Raw genomic sequence first — 20,052 nt, forward strand, 5'->3', positions numbered from 1 at the left:
TTTTCAGTTAAATATTTACCAATGCACCACTGAACATATAATAGTGAAGACGTTAAATATTATTTAGTAAGACCGCCGAGAAATATAGGGAAGTGTTTGCAAAGCATAAAATTGAATTGATCTTATAAATATGTAAAATAAATACATAAAGAAAGTAAGGTTAATGTGTAGATGAAAGGAGAGTTTTGTGAGAAGGGTAGATGATATACAATTAATATACAGTACAAGATGGTAAATGTGAAAAATAGAAATAGAAAATAACAAAAGCCTGTTATGTCCTAAAAGAGTATGTGTAGTGTTTCTATGTGCCAAACTTATAAAATATTTTGGAGAGAAAGGGGAAGATGTGTTGTCATAAACACAATTCTATCGAGATCTATAGAAGGTTCTTTTGCTTCCATCACAGTGAACGTGGTTTTGTATTTTTAACTTCTGTTTCTAGAACTATAAGACAGTGTATTTCTGGCCTTTCTTTTTATCTAATAGCAGAATATTATATTGCCTTATCTTTTCCTCATAAATTTTCATTTCCCTTAAATTTTAGTACACACATTGAAAGATTAGAATTTATCTCTTCAAAGTCAAAAGAGAGTCTTTAGGAGAAGCAAATTTTTCTCAAAACAATCATAAAAACAAACAAACAAAATACCCTGTGGGCAGGCAATTCTGTGACTAAGAATATTTCTGAAAAGTAAGCCTGCTTTTCCCTAGGAATGTATGAGAAAATCTTCCCACAAATTTCAAGCACAACCAAGTTGCTTCCCAAATTGGCCATTTGCACTCCAGGCTAATGCTGAAAGTGCACAGAATTGTCTGAGTAATTCAATTGCAGGCAGAATCGATGTAAGTGCGAACACTGCCCTGGTCAAAGGTTGGCCCTTAGGCTGCAACTTAAATCAATTTTGGGTAAGCTAAGTTTGATTACATTTTCAGTGATGAAGCTTTCAAAAGCAATTTTGAGCTTCCTTTGCAGAGGCTGTTTGGTTCTCTCCCTAATCTATCCCCCTGGTTAGAGAAGCACCTATCTACGTCTCTGTTTTGGTGATCATTAGGTCCAGGAGTTGAGGCAAAATGGGAGAAAGAAAGAGAAAAAAAGAGGAAATGATCCAGAAAGTAGAAAATAAGCAGCAGATGACAGTCTATCACTAATAATATGTGAATAAGTAACGTTTTTTATCTTTTTAAAAAGTTTATGATGATAAGAATAAGAAGGAGAAAAAATCGGGGAGTATGCTAACAAGGGGAAAATAAGGAAATAACAGAGGGAAGATTGTTATGATGGTGATGTGTGGCAGTCTAAGACTATCTTGGCATATGAGACGCGTTCTTTCAGGTGCTGCTGGCAGGAGGGATGTTGAGGAAATACAGGTGGTTCTGAAGTATGAAACAAAATGGGTGTAAGAAATGATGTCAAATATGGATTCCAACAGGCAATATACTAGCTTGAGAGAAATAAACCTTTCAATTTATCTTTTTCCAGCAGAGTCAAGCCTGCAGAGTTGTTGTGCATCCACAGCTTATGCAGGTCTTCCTGAAAATGTGTTCACATCATGAAATAGTTTGACTATAGATATGATCTACAGATGGGTAAGCATATTATTATATCACAAACTACAGTGCCTCCCAAGAAGTTATGATTTTTTTGAGAAAATACAAATTTCATTACAGGTATGACCACTAATTCTTAAAACGTAGGCTACTATCCTTCCAGTTTTAGGATAATACGTTGCTACATCTTGTCTTATGAAGTGTTTTAGAAAACTCGTGATTCCTTCTAAGTGGATTGAGTGGTGACTCTAATGGATCTTTGACAAGAATTATGATCTGCTTCACTAATTAGGCTGCTCCACAGATGCACTAATTGGATTGATTTGAAAAATCAAAGAAAGGAAACCGAAGAGCATGCGACTAACCAATATCACATTTTAGAGCTGCGTAGCTTGTTACTTCTTTGCCTGTTGAAACAGAAAGCTTGGAAAAGGATAAAATTGGAAAAATCCAACCTACTAAAAGTTTCTGGCCATGTCACAGGTGAAATAATATTTCCATGCAAGCAAGTCTTGCTTAATTTATTCAAATCTTACTTAAGTATATACTGGGGAGATACCTATTTTTTGTCCCTGGAGAGAAATCCCAATTGAATTATATTTATAAGTAAGGAAACTTAGTCCATGCTGAATAGATACACTTAATGAGAACAGGCCTTTTCAGTCCCTTCCCCAGCAGTTTTATGGCTACTAAAACAGAATTTATAGAGCTTTCAAGAAGTGTGGCCCATTGAAATATCATTGCTTTCACAATTAATTCTTCATCCTTTTTCCTTTATCTGAAACATCAAAACAAAATAGTAGCCAGCTTCACCTTAGATTTTCTTTTGGTGGTGTATTCTATTAATTATGCTTCACATTGCCTGAGGAAAAGTGGGAAGTCTAGTAATACGGAATGCAGCACTTCATAATAATCCTTTTCTTCATACCATATCCCTGGATCTTATACTGGGGGTCACATTTAAATTTTTCAGAAAAAGAAACCACAGCACAGAAGTGGAGGTGGGAGAGTAGCTCAGACTGCTATCCTATCACGTGCTCAAACCATTAGAACCTTCAAAGCTACTCAGAGTTACAGAGAAAACAGTGCATGCTGGGTAAATATTGCCTAAGAGACTTAGAAATAATGGGAGGGAAATCTCTCACAGGATCTCCAATATGCCCTGTTGGGGAAAGACTACGAAAGGTGCTATTGAAGATAAATGCTGGTAATGCATTTTCTTTAGCTGGAAACATTGGCATGTTTTCATTTTTACAAAGTCTTAATAGCCACAACTCCCATATATACAGGGTCACATTTTGGCCTAATTTGTTACAGGGTTAGAGCTTTGTGAAATAAAATAGCAAGCAAGAAGGTCTATTTTAGTGCCTTTTCATAGGTTATTGGCCAACAGAATTGAAACTGTGAACATAAAGGCAATTTCCCGGGAGAGTAAAATTCTTTGTGGAGATGACAAAATGATTAGGCCAGGAGTGCTCTAGAGCTAAACTTTATGGCAACTCACCACACAGCAAAGCACATTAAAATACAATTTTTTCTGTCAATAAAAAATAATTTTGAGTTCCATGACAAAAATGAACAGAGGGGAAAAATATTGGCAGCATTTCTACTTTGTTGAGGAGTAAGTACTGTTTTTTAATAACAACATAAAAATACAACCTTAAAAACATATACAGATTTCTTAGAATCTTAAAGCATTACAGCTGAAAAAGAACTTGGAGATTAATTATTCTTTTTTTTTTTTTTTTCTGAGGCAGTTTCACCCTGAGCTAACATCTGTTGCCCATCTTCCTCTTTTTGTATGAGAGTTGCTGCCACAGCATGGCCACTGGCAGATGAGTGGTGTAGGTCTGTGGCTGGGAACCAAATCTGTGCCGCAGAAGCGGAGCGTGCTGAACTTAACCACTAGGCTACTGGTGCTGGCCCAGGAGGTTAATTATTCTGTTCTCCTCATTTTATAGATGAGGAAACTGAGGCCAGAGAGTTAAGTGTTAGACCTAAGGACCTTTCCAAGTAAAGGCCAGAACTTAAATATTCTTAGGCTAGGGCTTTTAATAAAATTTTATGGTTAAATTTGAAGCTCCTTTTGATAGTTCTACATCTTTTTGGTACCTGATTCCTACAAGCCTGCTGGATTTCAAGGCTGATCAGTTACAAGAGCAAATATGAAAGCTCCCTTCTCCCTTTGGCATTTACTGACCCTTAATCTGCTATCAGGATGTATGTGCAGTCTCAGTAACTTGAGGATGCAACTGTCAAATTGCCTCTTAACCTGAGAGAAACACATCAGTAAAATAATTAATCTTGTACAACCCTCTCTATCAACCTGACCACTTTTTTTTCCATCATTACAAGTGAATGCTTATGTGCATGGCTGATTTAATTAATAATCTAATAAAAAGACAACATCATAGTGATATACGTAAGTGCATTAGTAAATGAATCAAAGAACCAGTGCTGTTCTTCAAAATTCAGTTAATTCTCTGAAACTCTATGACTTTTTGACAGCCCTTGGGGTCACTATGTTATGTGATACAGAGGCAAAAGACAGGATTTTCCAGGTTTACCTCCAAATCAACCAAACTAACTCCAATTTTATCTTTGTTATCTATTAAGAGTTTGCATAATGTTTTATTTGGGGGAAATAATGGAATCTATTGCTTAAAAGAGTATGGAAAAAAATGGACTCAGTAATATCTGAGACTTACTCCGGCTCTAAAGCCCGTCAGGTGACATGGGTAACTAGAGCTCTGTTAGCATTTGTATTTGGTTCTCATTAGTGGGAACTAGGTGAGCCGGAGCACCACAGGTCCCAACAGTTATTCTGACTGCTTCAACCTGCTGGGGATCGTCTCTCATGAATGGCACTGAATGAGCATTTTGTGTCTAACTTCTCGAGGATACACAGGTTCTAGGTATAAGGTCGTGGAGGAAAAAGCCCTCTTGCTTCTCATACCCCATTTCAGCAAGTTTGTATGCATCCAATATTTGTGTGATGATTATGTCTGTGTATTTCTGTTTACTATAGTGCCACGTCGTAGGCCAATTTAGCCACATCAAAATCTACCTACAACTGCAAACATCATTTTTGTCAAATATTTATGGCTAGAGCATCCAGGAAAGGCTCCCATTAACATCTTAAAGCTGTGAGGATAAAGCAAGTTGGCTCACACAGCACGCTGTCTGCAATAATCACCAAGTCTAAATTTATTACTGCCTCTTTCAACCAAAATGAAAACCCTCTCCCTTTTAAGTTGCAGGAGGGGAGATCAATTTCAATCTAAAATATAAATCATTCAAATTTGTGGTATCATCTTTCGCATGGAATCAGGGTTTATTATAATAGGCAAAAGTAACAGAGAGCCCATACAGTTGCTTACTGGCATGTGGGAACATTTGAAGCAAGCAGAGGGCTGAAATATTACTTGCAAGGGCACAGCTGGTTCCATATTCAACAAATCAGTCAAAAAATAATGTTTGCCTGCATCAGTCAGATCTAAACAGGGAAAAAAATGTTATGTTACCCACATTCTTACTATCTCCAATAGCCTCTTCCATTCTCCTTTTGGATACCAGCTACTCTTTTTTTTTATCTCAAAGAGGAGGTGTCCATCAAATTAAAGAGACTGAGAGGAAATGTTCTCTAACATGAGAGGAGATATTACAGAAAGTTAAATAGCACTGATTGTATAAAGCATTTACAATTGGAACTTCATTATTGTCTCCACAGGCTTGCTACAGCAGAGAAAAGACAAAATTTTGGTGGGTCCTTTGAATATTTTATGTGTAATATTTCTGAGACAAATGCTTTATTTGAATAAATGCATGCACGTGTGTGTATGTATGTGCATGCAAGCACATGTGTGCACACACACACACAAGAAAACAAAGAGAGAAGTCCCTATACCTTCATTAGGACTTCTATTCTAGCAAAAGATTTGATACCACACTTTTGGGAATACATTAAGGGGAGTTTGACATCCACACACTATAGCAATATTATTGTTATCCATTGAGGACTGCAAGCGAATATAGTTAATATGAAAGCTTGAATTGTCCCAAGTATTTTCATATATTAGGTCTCTAGAGAAGGCTGTGTTAAACTGAAGCTATGTGAATTTTAAGCACTTTGTTTATGTATCGAAGATTTCTTCCTTCTTAACTGATTCTCTTTCCTGATTTCCTTTTAGACTGTGAGTCTTTCAACACACGTTCTATAATAAATATCTGTTCTATTGTGAAAGTGGGAAATGAAGCATAGGCAACATGTTTTACTTACAGAAATGAAATGACTTCTATTGGTTATTAAATTACTGATCAAATGATGGTGTACATTTGATGAATTGGACCCATAGATGGCAGGATGGGATCATTCAGTTCACATTCTTTAAAGAGAAGACTTAGAGGAATCGTCTTTTTCAGTTGCTCATGTTCAGGAAGTAAAAAACACAGTTGAAAAATAATAATAAAATTCCAAATAATTCTGAATCTCCAATTTTTTACTTAATAAGGAATTTTGCTATGAATAGTTGGCACCCTGTCATCCATTATTAATTTTGTTATAGCACTTCTTCCCGAGGCTGATCTACAGTGATCCGCAGAATTTTCTCTCTCTGTCTCTTTCACAAAGAGACGACTTTAACGTAGGCATATTGCAGAAATTTCCTGGCAGATAATCTAGGGGATGAGGGATTCATTGAATACTAGCATTCCTGTAGTTTTTCCATGCTTACTTGAGAAAGTACATTCTCTTCACCTGAAGTAATTCTATTGGTGAAATTACTAACATCTGTACGTAGAATTACAGTAACTCTCACAACTGCAGTCTAAAGCCCACAGGCCATGGAAGGCAAAAGGGTTTAATGTGACTTCATATTCAATCAAGGCCCTTTCTTGTCTCTCTGGGACCTAAGACAGATGTGAGCAAAGACGCAAACAAACTGAGGGTGAGAGGTGTTTGCAGAAAAGCAGGAGGCGTGGGGAGTGTACCTCACCAGAGCCTGGGGTGCTGCATCTTTGCTGGTTAGTGAGCTGTTGATACACATACGGCCATTGGGCCTATTATTCAGAAAAGAGGCCCAAATCAGACCAGCTGCCAAGGCATCAGGCAGATCAGCCTGTGTTCTTCCTTTCATAGCCCAGCCTATGCAAAGAGTGGTTTACTACCCAAGTCTCTGCTTCCTCATTTACCTGTTTAACCTTAATCCACAGCAACATGGCTTCCAACCCCAGTTTCTTGCAGAAACTGCTTTGGCAAAGATCCCCGATAACTGCCAATTATCAGAGACAGTGGTTGATTTTCAGACCTTCTCTGACCTGATGTAGCATCGGACACTGCTGACCTTCCCTCTTCTTGAATGGGTCTCTTCCTGGGGCCTCCATGGCACTGATCTTCCTTTGGCATCTCCGTCCACACTGAATGTGCATGCTTCTACAGGATGCTTCTCTTCCTCTGAGCACTCCTCCATGCTAATTTTACTTGGATTTCAGTCCTTACTCATCTTTTCACTCTATGTGGCCTTCATAAGAAATCTTATTTACTCTCATGGCTGAAACTACTGACTCCATTCTGACAACTTCCAAATCATATCTCCATTCTGGACTTTATATTCAGCTAGCTACTGGGCATTGCTTCCAAGTGAAATTGAACTCATGTCTAAAATCAAACTCATTTCTCGTCTTTCAATCTCCACCTTCTCCCCAAATCTAAAAGCGCTAATCCTCCTCTCATGTTCTTATCTTGGTTAAAGTCACCCAAACTAAACGTTGAGAGTTCATCAGATTCCTACAATTCCCTTCTCATTCTCTCCATATTTGGTCATTAACTCCTATCTCCTAATTATCTCTCAACTCTCTTGTCTCTGCTACACTTTTTGTGCAATTATCTTCTCTCAAGTCTAATACCTGGGTTTAGCCCTCCACATTGCCTAAGAACATCTTTCAGAAACAAAATCTGTTTATACCTTGTCTTTATTAACATTCTTCAATGGCTCTCCAAAACCAGAAAAAGTCCAAACTCATTCGCAGCCCTTCCTGTCCTAATCGCACCAATTTGTCCATCCTCATCTCTCAACAATCTCTTCTCCCACCTTTCACGCTAACCATATTAAAATACTATCATGTCTTCAAATATATCAGATTGTTTCATTCTGCCATATCTTTATGTAAGCTGTTCCATACTACAGTCTCTCTCTCTCTCTCATCACCATTCCCACACACAGGCTAAACCCAATCACATCCTTAGTTCAAGGGTCACCTCTGCTCTAGACTGCGCTGAGTCATTGAGACTGAGTTGATCATTCTCTCATTGTGCCATTGTACATTGTGCTCATGATTGTTGTTGAATGAACCCTGAAAAGTTCTGCCTCTGAAAATGAGACAGTGAGGGCTAAAATGGTATTTTGAGTTATATCTTAGTTGTAATTCATGTAGTGATATTACCTATTCTAGATGACAGGCTTCCATTGCCCTTGAGACTGGATTAACAGCCTGTTCTCTGCCCTAGCATGCTACCATTGACTATACTGCATTACAGTTGTCAATTTCCTGTCCCTCTCCTCTCATTCACCTGAGAACATTTTGAGGATGAGGTTCCAGTTCTATTAATCCTTTTCTTTCCAACATCTAGCACAGTGCTTTGTACACTGTAGGCAGTCAACATATATATTTGAAGAATGAATGTTGCTGTTGAATAAATTATCTGAACCTCAAAATAGAACAATCTTTTTAGTTCTGCCTTTACTCTGCATCTCCTAGATGTCTGAACTTCTACTCTGAAAACATCAGATTTAATCTGGAATTAGTGCCACAAATTCTGGTTCATGCACTGAGAAGGGATGAGCTGAACTTGTGAGCTAGAGTTGGGACATTTGAAATTTGCACACCTTCTCCTTGGCTTGCCAATGACAGTTTACCATCTACATCCTCAGAAAGGTACTGGGCAGTCAGTCATCAAATTTGGTCAGCCATCTATGTATAGTTTTTTGAAACGAATTGAAGTGAGTGTTCTTAGGGGATATGATACAATCACAATGGCTAACATTTATTGAATGCTTACTTTGATCCAGGCTGAGTGATAAGTGCTTTACATGCACAATCCCATGTAATTTTTATCTTGTCGATGGAAGCTATTATTGCCCTCATCTTGTAAATGAATTGACTGAGGCATCTAAGTAACTTACTCAAAGTCACACATAATTGATATGTGGTAAAACTGGGGTTCACACCAAGGCCTGCTTGACTCTCTTTATGTGAAACACACACAGACACACACATTTACACACCAAAAAGTGTTGCATTCTGTTTTGGATTGTCTTAGTTATGGCAAAGCTCTAAACCACAGCTTCTTGCCTTTTTTCTGCTGATACGGAAAGAGTAGGTTACTACAAACCAGAAAGAGATTGTAATAGTCTCAGGATTTATCCTAAATAATTATGGAGATGGGGAGCTGATTCCCAGTGGCTAAAGCTTTGTTAGAATGCTATTATCAACCAGTTTGAGTGTTGGCTATTATATAAGCACTATGCTAAGTAACTCACATTTCCAGTTACCCTGTCTTTGAGGGCAGTAACTCTTCAGGCCTACACATCACGAAAGCATGAACCTTTTCTTATCCATGGCGTGTTCCCAATATCACCACGTGCACAGGTGGCAGATTCTTTGGAGTTTACTTCCTTTCTCCTGGATGAGAAGATGGGCAAGTTACCTTTACATACTCCCTTAGCTGTATGAAGGCTGAGCTTTAGTAACAGATTTTTAAAAATTCTTTAGCAGGTCACAGGCCGATATTAGATTGGCTTAGAATTGGCTTCTAGTCTGGATCAGTTTAGAGGTTGAGGACCCTCTCATTCATAAACCTTGTGAATATGTGACAGGCATTCTTATCAAGGGACATATCATTCTCTCTCCAGCTAGCATTATATAAACTTTAAGAAAGCTGCCTTTTCCCATAAATAGTTTGCAGATTCACAATGACTGTGTTGGATGACTGTATCGTTCAAAGGAGATTTAAAATTCCATATAAATATGTGTTTAAATGTCCCTGAGTCTCATTTTTGTATAAGCTTCCAGTCAAACACTGACCCCATTCATCTTTCATACACTTAAATTTGATATCTGGTACATGTTGCTTGTATCTAAATATTTATTTAAAAAAAGAATTTTTATATATTAAAAGAATAGTGTTCAAAATTCTTAAAGAAAAGTTGATAAAACCACAAGAATGACAAATATGTTATATGTAGAGGTTTATCTTTCAACTGATACAATTTATTTCCTGCTCCTTCGATGGTTTTATGTTCATGGTGAGAGATAGTCAAAGGCAGGAATTAAAAGCTTGGGCTCTGAAGCTGGACTGTCAGATTTTTGCTTTGTCACTTATTAACCATTTGACTTTGGGCAATCTTTTTTTTTCCCCCTGATTTTTTATCTCCCCAAATCCCCCCAGTACATAGTTGCAGGTCCTTCTAGTTGTGGCATGGGCAATCTTTTAATCTCTTTTTGTCTTAGTTTCCTCACCTGTAAGAAGGGAATTATAGAATTTACCTTTTTGGATTGTGTGAGAATTAAATGAGTAGATTTATATAAAGAGATTAGAATAGGGTCTGGTCTATAGCAAGCCCACAAAAAATGTTATTTTTAATCACTGTGATATTGTCTTGTATATCTAGAGATTACAAATACACATTCTATAGCAAAAACTCAGTTCATTGACTCATTTATTCATTATCCATTCAATCACTTATTTGATGTTTAACTAATTCATTTATTCACTAAAGATTTACTGATTGCCTACTAAATAGCACGCACTGTGCTTGGTTATATGGGAGATAAAATAATCAGATATTGATCCTGTATTCTCAAGAAACAATTTTATCAAGAGATAAAAATATGTATAAAAATAATTATGGTACAAAATAGAAATGTGTGGTGCAATAAGAGCTTCAGATGAGGTCATATACAAGAGTTCTGAATATCCAGACATTTCTTCAAACTTCTAGGGCTATATTCATGATTACAGACAAGATTTGCATATTATGTCTTTATTAACAAATTAATCAGATTGCACTTGTATTTCCTAACACCTCTACGTACAAGAAGCCACTGGCAAAGGGAGATCATTAGAGGCCATTCTGAAGATACCACATTTAGAAACCTTTTCGGCACTGCACTATTTCCAGATGATTGTGTTAAGGTTGCCAGAGTAAAACAAACACTTAAATAAGTGACATTTGTTCCTAATTTGTTGCATTCATTAATGCTTCAGTTTTGAAAGTCAGAATGTGATTTAGAAATTTAAATAGCAAAGAGTTAGTGTGTTATTAAGCCTTACATTTTTCTTTACTTTGTCTTTTTAATCCATTTATTCTTTCAGGTTCTTGAATATTTAAACCATTTAAAATATTAATAACATATCAAAGAAGTATCAATATTTACATTAAATTGGAATTCATGCTGCTCTATAATATTTTCAATGGTTTATATTATTCATAATTACACTACACAAATCATCCTCATGGAAGAAACTTAAGCAAGTATACTATACTATGGCTATTGCATGGCAGGAATGTTTTTTTTCAAAGTGGAGATGCTAAGAAATATTAGGTAATATTAAGCTGGAATAATAAATGATGTGATGTTTTAAAAGTATATAGAGAACAAATCATTTTTAAATGATTATTTTCTATTAACAACAAACTGATATATTTTATTTAACATCAGAGGATCTTAAATCATGGTAACTCAGAGTTCATAAATCATGAAACTTATTATAGTATAGTTTTAAGCAATAAGAGTATTATATATCCCATCGCCATTTCTTCAAAATGGAAATGATCATGTCTGCAATGAACTACATAATATTTGCATTTTTCAGAGACAGCTTCCTATCACGGGATGATAACACGAATATACATATGTCAGGTTATTATACAAACAGTAACTATAAAAGATAAGGATGATTCAGATAACTTTGTGGAAATGAAAAGACAACGTATTCTCTATAGTCTTCTTTGAACATTTTGAGAAACACTCCATGTCAAATCAGGGATATTTTATGGTTATAACAATTCGTTGGTTACTCAGCTTCTCAAAAAGCACTAAAACTAACCGTAGGACAAGACATTAGCCTAGCTTTCTCTCTCTTCCACTAATCCTTGTGTTGCTCTTCTTTTTTAATTTCTAATTTTTAGGAACTAAGATACATTAAAAATATAGTATTTACTTCAGTAAAACCTTGTTGTATTTAAAAATACAGTTTGTAGTAAAAACGTGATCTATATGGATAAAATATTTTGTCCATGATCATTTACTTACTATTTCATTTTGTTTATGGCATGTGAGATTCTCACTATTCCAAGATGAATATCTAAAGTAAACCAACCAAGAGTAAATTCGATCCAAATTAATGTATACTTAAAGATAGTATAACACATTTTTAAAAACAAAACAAAATAAAAACAAACAAAACCCACCAAACCCACTGTCTTCAGTCAGAAGACATTTTTCAGTGGGTCTTATTATTTATGTAATTTTTTCCCCTCTTCTCAGTTCTAAGACATTTTTCTGAACACATGTAGATTTCTTAGGGATTATAAAATTCTCAAAAATCCATATTATTTTGGGGCCAATTGTCCTCTGTGTAAAGAACATGTCACATCAGGCTGAGTTTTAAAATGAACATAGTCCATTCCTAGGTTTTCTCTGTTCTGCTGGATAGGAGCCGAGAAGCTCCTGGAAACATTTTGGCAACACTGTGTTACTTACGGTTGAGAGGCAGGCTCGCATTGGTCGTGCCGAGCTTGTTGGCAGCCACACAAGTATAGTTGCCGAAGTGCTCCTGGGTCACATTGGTAACTGTGAGAATGGATCTTGTGCTAAAATTTTGAATTATAATTCCTTGTTGGCCATTGAAGAGCCTAGAAAACAAAATAAACTCTAGGTAAGTATGTATCATGAATATCATTTTCATTTTTATCTTAGATGGGGTTGTTATGGCAACCCATAGACAGTTTTGACTACACTGGTGTTAGCGTATAATGTGACAATGATGTAATTATACTTCCCTTACATTAGTAGATATTGGGGAGGAGAGGTTGCATGACAGCCACAGAGTATTCCTATGGGATTATTTGCGCTATATAACAAACTGAGCTTAGATATCCACACGTCCTATGCATATATTGATTTGTATTTTAGAAAACTGAACACACTACAGCAAAAGCATCTCATCTGTTAGTCAAGAAAGAGTAAAAGGAATTAAATATAATGATTCCATTAAAAATACAAACTGATGGTACTGGCCCTGTGGCCAAGTGGTTAAGGTCACGCACTCTGCTTGGGCAGCCCAGGGTTTCACCAGTGTGGATCCTGGGCGTGGACCTAGCATGGCTCATCAAGCCATGCTGAGGTGGCCTCCCACATAGAAGAACTAGAAGGACCTACAACTAGAATATACAACTATGCACTGGGGGGCTTTGGGGAGAAGAAAAAGAGGAAGACTGACTGAGATAGCTCAGGGTCAATCTTTAAAAAAATACAAACTGATGGTTTCTAAGAAGCTGGCTAGGATAGGGCTAGGCCGTTTCACATGATATTATTGTATGACTCCCATGAAAGTTAACCCTATCACTGTGATGGGGTAATTCTGAGTCCAGGTTCAACACCACTTTACTGCTGCTATGTACAATCCAGACAGATGACTTGCTGCTAAATCTAGGAAAAGGCAAAATTATAGTATTGAGGCTCGCATTTAATGTAGAGTCTTGTCTTTGTCACATTTTAGGAATGTATCTGGGAAAGTCCTTTAACCTTTCTGGGCCTCAATATAGGATTCAATTTTTCCTGATTCCACTCTGACTACCCAACATTCTCTCTCCAGACTTACCAGCAGAAGTCCTCACTCTTAAACAGGCTGGCAAAGTTTTACCATTTTCAGACCTTGACATGCCCACTCCTGCTTCACTCTTTTCCTGAATCTGCATTCAGTGCTCATTATCCCATTTTATCTTTGCCAGCCAGATCCTTCCCTCCTCACTTAGGTCTGACCTAAGTCCTCTCTCTCTTTCTCTAACGCTTCTTAAATCACTCTGGTTTCTCTCTCTCTGCAATTTTCTCTCCAAATTTTTGTGGGATTTACAAAACAAAAACCACATTTTTGCATTGTTCCCTCTAGCAGTTTCCATGCATATAAGTCTCTTTCACCCAAACAAATTGAATTGTTTTAAATTCCTCCAAAGGCAGAGCCATATGGACATACTTTGCTTTATATTTGGGTCCTACGTAGCACTTAATAGTGGCATCCTACCTATATAATAAATAGTTTATAGGTCAATGGAGTCCAGGTGACAGCCCTGCAACACAGAGATTGGTAAGCTCCATTCAGTGGCCCCTTAAAGAAATTCTTTCTCTGAGTATGAATTCTCCTATAGTGAGGATGCCAACCAGACAACAACTCCTTTCTAACTAACCCCGAAATTTATTGGGAAAAAGGTGTGCGGATTACAATATGGGCTATGTAAGCTCATAGCCCAAATGGCATGTTAGTTTTTCCTCTTTAATGTGTTCAAGTTTAGTACTAAATATTTCTTTAATCATGAAGATGCTAATAAATGGCATTCCCCTGAGAGTTTAGGCTGAACTCCTTTGCATTAGGTTATGTGACTTGCATCCGAATTGAGATAAAAAATACTGCAGTTAAATGCAGATTAAAATAAGCAGCCCTGCTTGATTACTCTGGGAATTACTTATGTTTCATGTAATAGCTGAATTTGGCTGATCCAAAACTCAAACTTTAATCAGATTAATAAAACTTTGAGTTGAATAAACATTGGAAAACTTTAACTTGAGCAATAAACCTAATGATCTCCAACTCTGACACAAGAAAGCATGGCATAAAATATCAAAGATATGGCAGTTTTTACTCCTCTGTCTCATATTGCAAATTTGTCAATGTTGATGCTAAAATCCCATAGTGATTATTGCATATTTTTATGCATCACATTACTAACTTTATTTTTAAGCAATTACTATATGTTATATATAAAAATTCAGTTTCATTATTTTGAGAGCTTGAGCATTATGACTCAAATCAATTCACCCATGTCTATGCCACAGACACATTCTCCAGAGGACTGAGAAACTCTTTAGACTATAAATCCCCGTTGTATCCCATCTACCAAAACAAAGATACATTTTGCTGCTGAAGGTTTGAGAAAAAATTAGCCAGGGTCTTCACTTGGGGAGAAAACGTTAAGGGAGTATATTTAGTTACTTCACAGCACTGTTTGCTTATGCTTCTTATGGTTGTCTTTCTAAGTTTGCTTCCAATTCTCTGTTCTTTAATGTATCTGAAGGCAAAGCCCCAGATGTTGCTAAATCATGCAGCGTATCCATGCTCTGTTTGCGTAGGCCCATTTTTGGCCTCTGGCCAACAGAGCTATGTGCATCCTTCCCAAAGTGGCACATTAGCAGCAGCAAGCCCTGCTGCTCTGATCAGCCTGGTAGGTGATTATGGCCAGTAAAAAAGAAAAGTATCTTCCCTGGGGGGGATTTTCTACCCTCTAGAGAAAGCTACCTCTCTTAGATTACTGAGAACTCTAAAGCTTACTTTCTTCTATAGTTGGGAGTTTTAGAACTGCTGACTCCTCAAACACCATTTAAAATCTGTCTCCACCTGGTGGATGCCTGGGGTAGCCTTTCCAAAGCTGACCTTAAGGTACAGTGACTTCTGAGATGGTATATATCTCGGGAGGGTATACTTCTGCAAATTTCCTGCAAGGATCCTCGCAAGTGAGTGCTTTCTCAGCTATTCAAATCAATTCTGAAAATAGTCATTAAATTGCTACAAAGATGAGCTCTATGCTAGGTGATTAGAGACTAGGCTGGGCAACACATGATCTTTGAAGATCTTTGAAGGCCTTTGAAGAGGCCAAAGAACAGAATCAGACATATGAGCAGGTGTTTACAACAAAGGCTATTTTAGTCACCATGGGGACCCTGTTATGATGAATACATTTTAGTTACTGGATAGAGAAATTTGAGCCACACTTAGAAGTCCCATCATGTACAGTCCTAATATAATTTCACTCCTTGACTAAAAACAAATACTAAAAGAGTTCTTTAATTGGTAATTGATGGCGCTTTTTTTAATCTATGAAACAGATTTATTCCAAAATGGTTGAGCATAATTATATTTTCTGTAAAGAGACTCATTGTTTTTCCTAATCAATAAAAAACATATATTTGACAAATTAAATTGTTATTCTGTGTTAAAGAAAATCCTTGATAGGCTTCAAGCATGTACATATTGCCAGTTCAAAGAATGGCCTTGGTCCTACTGGATTTTTCATATCCATCTCAGACTTGTTTAAAATCAGACTTCCTTGCATCAGTGCCGTGAAATTTGAAAGTGACAACTCAAGCAATAGTTCACAGCACACCTTGCAATAAAACCAGAGAACTAAATCCAGAATATTGCCTTATTTAGAGTTCTTTCTCTCTTTTGCCTAAATACTTAGGCAAAGTTCTCTCCTTTACCTAAATCCTTAGACAAGTTCTTTTAGAACTTGAAAGAGTTCATTCTTGTATTGACTTAGACTATAGAATGAGAGATGTTTTCCTATAGTCCCTCCATTCAAAAAGAGAGAAACTAATCTTGTTGAACTAGGGGTTAAATATGGCATTCTTTTCCTCAGTAGTAGATCAGTAGCATATGGTGCTTGCCTAGAAATGCCTGGCCACTTCTATTTTTTGCATTTTTACCATTCAGCAGACCCCATGGCTATAAGATCCTTCTATTACTATGAACCCTACTGTTCTGTACTCTCTGCCACCAATAAGAGTTCGTTCCATACTTCTATGATCTGAATGTTTGTGCCCTCCCAAAATCCATACGTTGAAATCCTAACTCCCAAAGGTGATTGTATTAGTAGGTGGCATCTTTGGGAAGTACTTAAAATTCATGAAGGTGGAACTCTCATGAATAGGATTAAGGCCTTATAAAAAGAAGTTCCAGAGAGATTCTTAGCCCCTTCTACCATAGGAGGGTATAATAAGTATGTGAACTAGACGAGGGCCCTCACCCTCATGCTGGCACCCTGACTGGACTTCCAGCTTCCAGATCTTGGACTTCCAGCCCGTGAGATACATTTCTGTTGTTTATAAGCTACCTAGTCAGTGGTATTTTGTTATAGCAGCCCCAAAGGACTAAGACATGTGCCCAGGGCCATTGTCCTCACTCTTCTTTCTCCTCCTGTTTGCTAATGCCTCATAAATCTGTGAACTGCAGGCTAGTTGCTTTGCCAGCAGATGCTGCCAGCTCATAAGTGACAAAGTCTGACCAACTAACTAGTTATGAGTTAGAATAGCTCTTTATATTTTCAAGTTTCAGTTAGAAGTAGCACATGGAAAGCATGCTAATAGTAACCAGGAATACTTATATTTCTGACTCATGAAATGTTCACAAACTTAACAACCATAATCTCTCTCAGACAGTAGCTATCTAGGATGGCCAGAAGATTCCATAGCAACATCACAACAGTAAAACTGACCACACAGCCATTGGCACTTATTGTTGAGATTGCAAAAATAAATGGAGCAGCTACACCAGACGTCATTCATTTCATGCATGAGTGCGTTTCAGCCTCACTACATATTTTGGACCTATTGTTTACTATCTGCCTTTCCAGGTCAGAAGTAACAGTAAATACTTCCAGAGAAACCAAACTTTCAGGTGAAAATAGTCATAGAAAGACTTCACTGCTAATATAGGAGACACATAAGAGTGTATCAGACAAAAACATTTAATATTAAAATAATTTGGAATAGGGGTTGAGAAAGGCATCCTCAAATGATGGTAGATCTTTTATCAGACTAGAATTACAAAAGAATATGATAATATATCATGTTATATAACTAGATAAGATTAATATGGTCTTTGGGTGTTAGTATAGCAGAGATGGAAGACAGTAGGGGAAGGAAGGGAGTTCTTGAGTCATAAGAGTTTTATTTACAAAGAAAAGTAACATTACCTCTGACAATAAATTGCAGGCTTGTGGAGTTTCAAGAGATAGCTTGAGGTAAAGACAGAACTCAAGAAAAGAGCTTTAGAAAAAGTCATGGGTGATGTTAGAACGCTGACGCAGTCTTAAAGGAAATGAAGTTTTATTTGGTCATCAAATGATGATTAAATGCCTCCTAAGATTGAGGCATTGATTTGGCGATCAAAGAAAAAAAGACAAATATGACACAGTTACTATCTAACACACCTTAGCTACACCTGAAAATCTGGAGATGACATATAGGTTCTTGCACAATACATCTCATAATGCCTCACTCAATGATAAAGAGTTCCAGCTTAAATATATTTTGGTTCTGAATCATGGCTGTGTTTCTAGTCTTTTCAATGCAAGCAGGAATGCTTTATGCGTGTGAAAAATGTTAGCTGTTCTCAACACATTTATGACTGAAGTAATCTAACATTAAAAATTTCAACATTGTACGAGAAAAGTTTGGTATTAAGAGTGTGAGAAACTGTCATTCAGCAAACATTTAAACATTTTCAAAAGTATATCAACTAATCTTCAGAGTAACTGTAGGAGGTAAGCGCGATTAGTTCCATTTTACAGATGAGCAAAAAAGAAGTTTAGAAAGATTAAGTTATTTTGTATTCTACCATCTGATAAGTGATAAAGCCAAATTCAAATCCAGGTCTTCTGACTCTTGGTACCCTCCCAAAGTAAGAACTGGTATTCAAATCACCAAGTAGAATCCAGGATATTGTATTTGAGTTTGGAGGGACAAGACAGAAATCATGGGTGGTGCAAGGGAATCCAGGCAAGTGAGGGAATAAAACCAATGGAGCTGAATAACCAAGTGGCATGTGGCACCCGAGCCAGGAAATCCAGGTCCAATTCACTGGGGGAACTCTAAAGGGGTAGAAAGCCAAACAAAAATGGAAGGTTCAGCTCAGTTAGCTATCTGGAGATTTCCCTGGACCAGAGGCCACTTAACTATCCATTTGGGGGTTGGTTATTCCCATCAGTGCAGCCTCTCACAGCAGCTGTCTTTAGCCTCCAATGGAGTCAGCCTTTTAGGCTGCTCACACTCCCAAGATGAGAAGTACGAAATGTGCTCTCATCTCCCTCCTTCCTCAAACTGTCTCCCCTGACACATACACCTTCAGCATCAACTAAGGTTTGTTTTTCTTCCCCTAGGTTCACTAAATATTTGGGTGGTAGTAAATCTCTCCCCATGGTGTATATGCAGAATATAGTGAAGAATGGAAAAAAAATACAACCTAGACAAGTGGCAAGAATTAAATATTTTTAAGCAAGTCCAAAATAGTTTCTACAGTTCAAGTTCTAGTGATGCTATGGGGTTATGTCTCTAACTTGGCCAAATCATCCTCATAACTTCAAATACATTCACATTTCACTTAATGACGAGGATACATTAGAGAGATGCATCACTAGGCAATTCCATGGTGCGAACATCATAGAGTGTACTTACATAAACCTAGATGGTGTAGCCTACTACACACCTAGGCTATACGGTACTAATCTTATGGGACCTTCCTACATGTGGCCTGTCATTGAATGAAATGCCATAATGGGCGCATGACTGTATTTCTCTTTGTAACACCATTTTGCTTGCAAGTTTTCATATATTTCTATAGCTTTTGATTTACTGTCCTTCTTCCCCCTTAGAGTATAACTCTGTTAGGCAAGTTTCCTGCTGATTTTGTTATTCATTGTATGCCAAGCACGTAGGATAGTGCTGGGCACTTAACAGGGACACAGTATTTGTTGCATGCTTGACTGAATGAATTACGCTTTCACATTTCTGTAATTCTTAGTCTTTTCATCTGTGAAATGGGAAAAATGAAGCCAATCTCAACGTGTAGATGTAAGAATGTTTTTTAAGCTATACAAAGTGTAATATTTATGCACATATATATACCAAACGAAGTAGGCACTAGATATACAACAGGTATTATTATTGTTCAATGATAGGGTCTGTTTCTTAGACAGAACAGATATATTTCCTCTCAGATGGCAGAAAAATATTAAATATTGAACATACAGGAAATTAGTTTTAAAAGAAAGATGTAGGAGAGTGACTGAAAAGATCATGGCATGGTGATTTCAAGATGTGCCCAACTCAGTATCAATTACATGCGCATTATCAACCTCATCTAGGCTTTTCAGAGATGTGCAGGGTAGATAAAAAAATAAAAGTAAAAGGGAAGAGGAGTAAGAACTGCTAGAAACCAGAGAGAAATGAAAATTTATGTGAACATGCTGCTATAGCAACTATTGGTTTACTGTGTTGCTTGGTACTTGAGTCTTGAAAACAATATGAGATCATTTATTCCTAGGAACAGACTGAAGAACACCATGCATCACTGTCTTAGCCCTAAGGGGTATCTATCTTTAGTTGCACATTTGAATAAATTAATGTTATTATAATATATTAGGACATTTAAAGATTTTAGACTTTATTAGG

General features: G+C 37.0%; 1 protein-coding gene across 2 annotated transcripts in view; it reads right to left on the reverse strand.

Moving 5' to 3' along the window:
* Positions 1 to 20,052, reverse strand: part of NEGR1 (neuronal growth regulator 1) — an 824,026-nt gene that overhangs the window by 157,015 nt on the left and 646,959 nt on the right. For both annotated transcript variants that reach the window (XM_014867325.3, XM_070486591.1), the window contains one exon: positions 12,313 to 12,464. In XM_014867325.3, coding sequence (XP_014722811.1) covers positions 12,313 to 12,464 — 152 coding nt within the window. The remainder of the gene's footprint in view (positions 1 to 12,312; positions 12,465 to 20,052) is intronic.

The sequence above is a fragment of the Equus asinus genome, chromosome 16 (genome assembly GCF_041296235.1).
Source record: "Equus asinus isolate D_3611 breed Donkey chromosome 16, EquAss-T2T_v2, whole genome shotgun sequence".
Taxonomy (NCBI): Eukaryota; Metazoa; Chordata; class Mammalia; order Perissodactyla; family Equidae; genus Equus; species Equus asinus.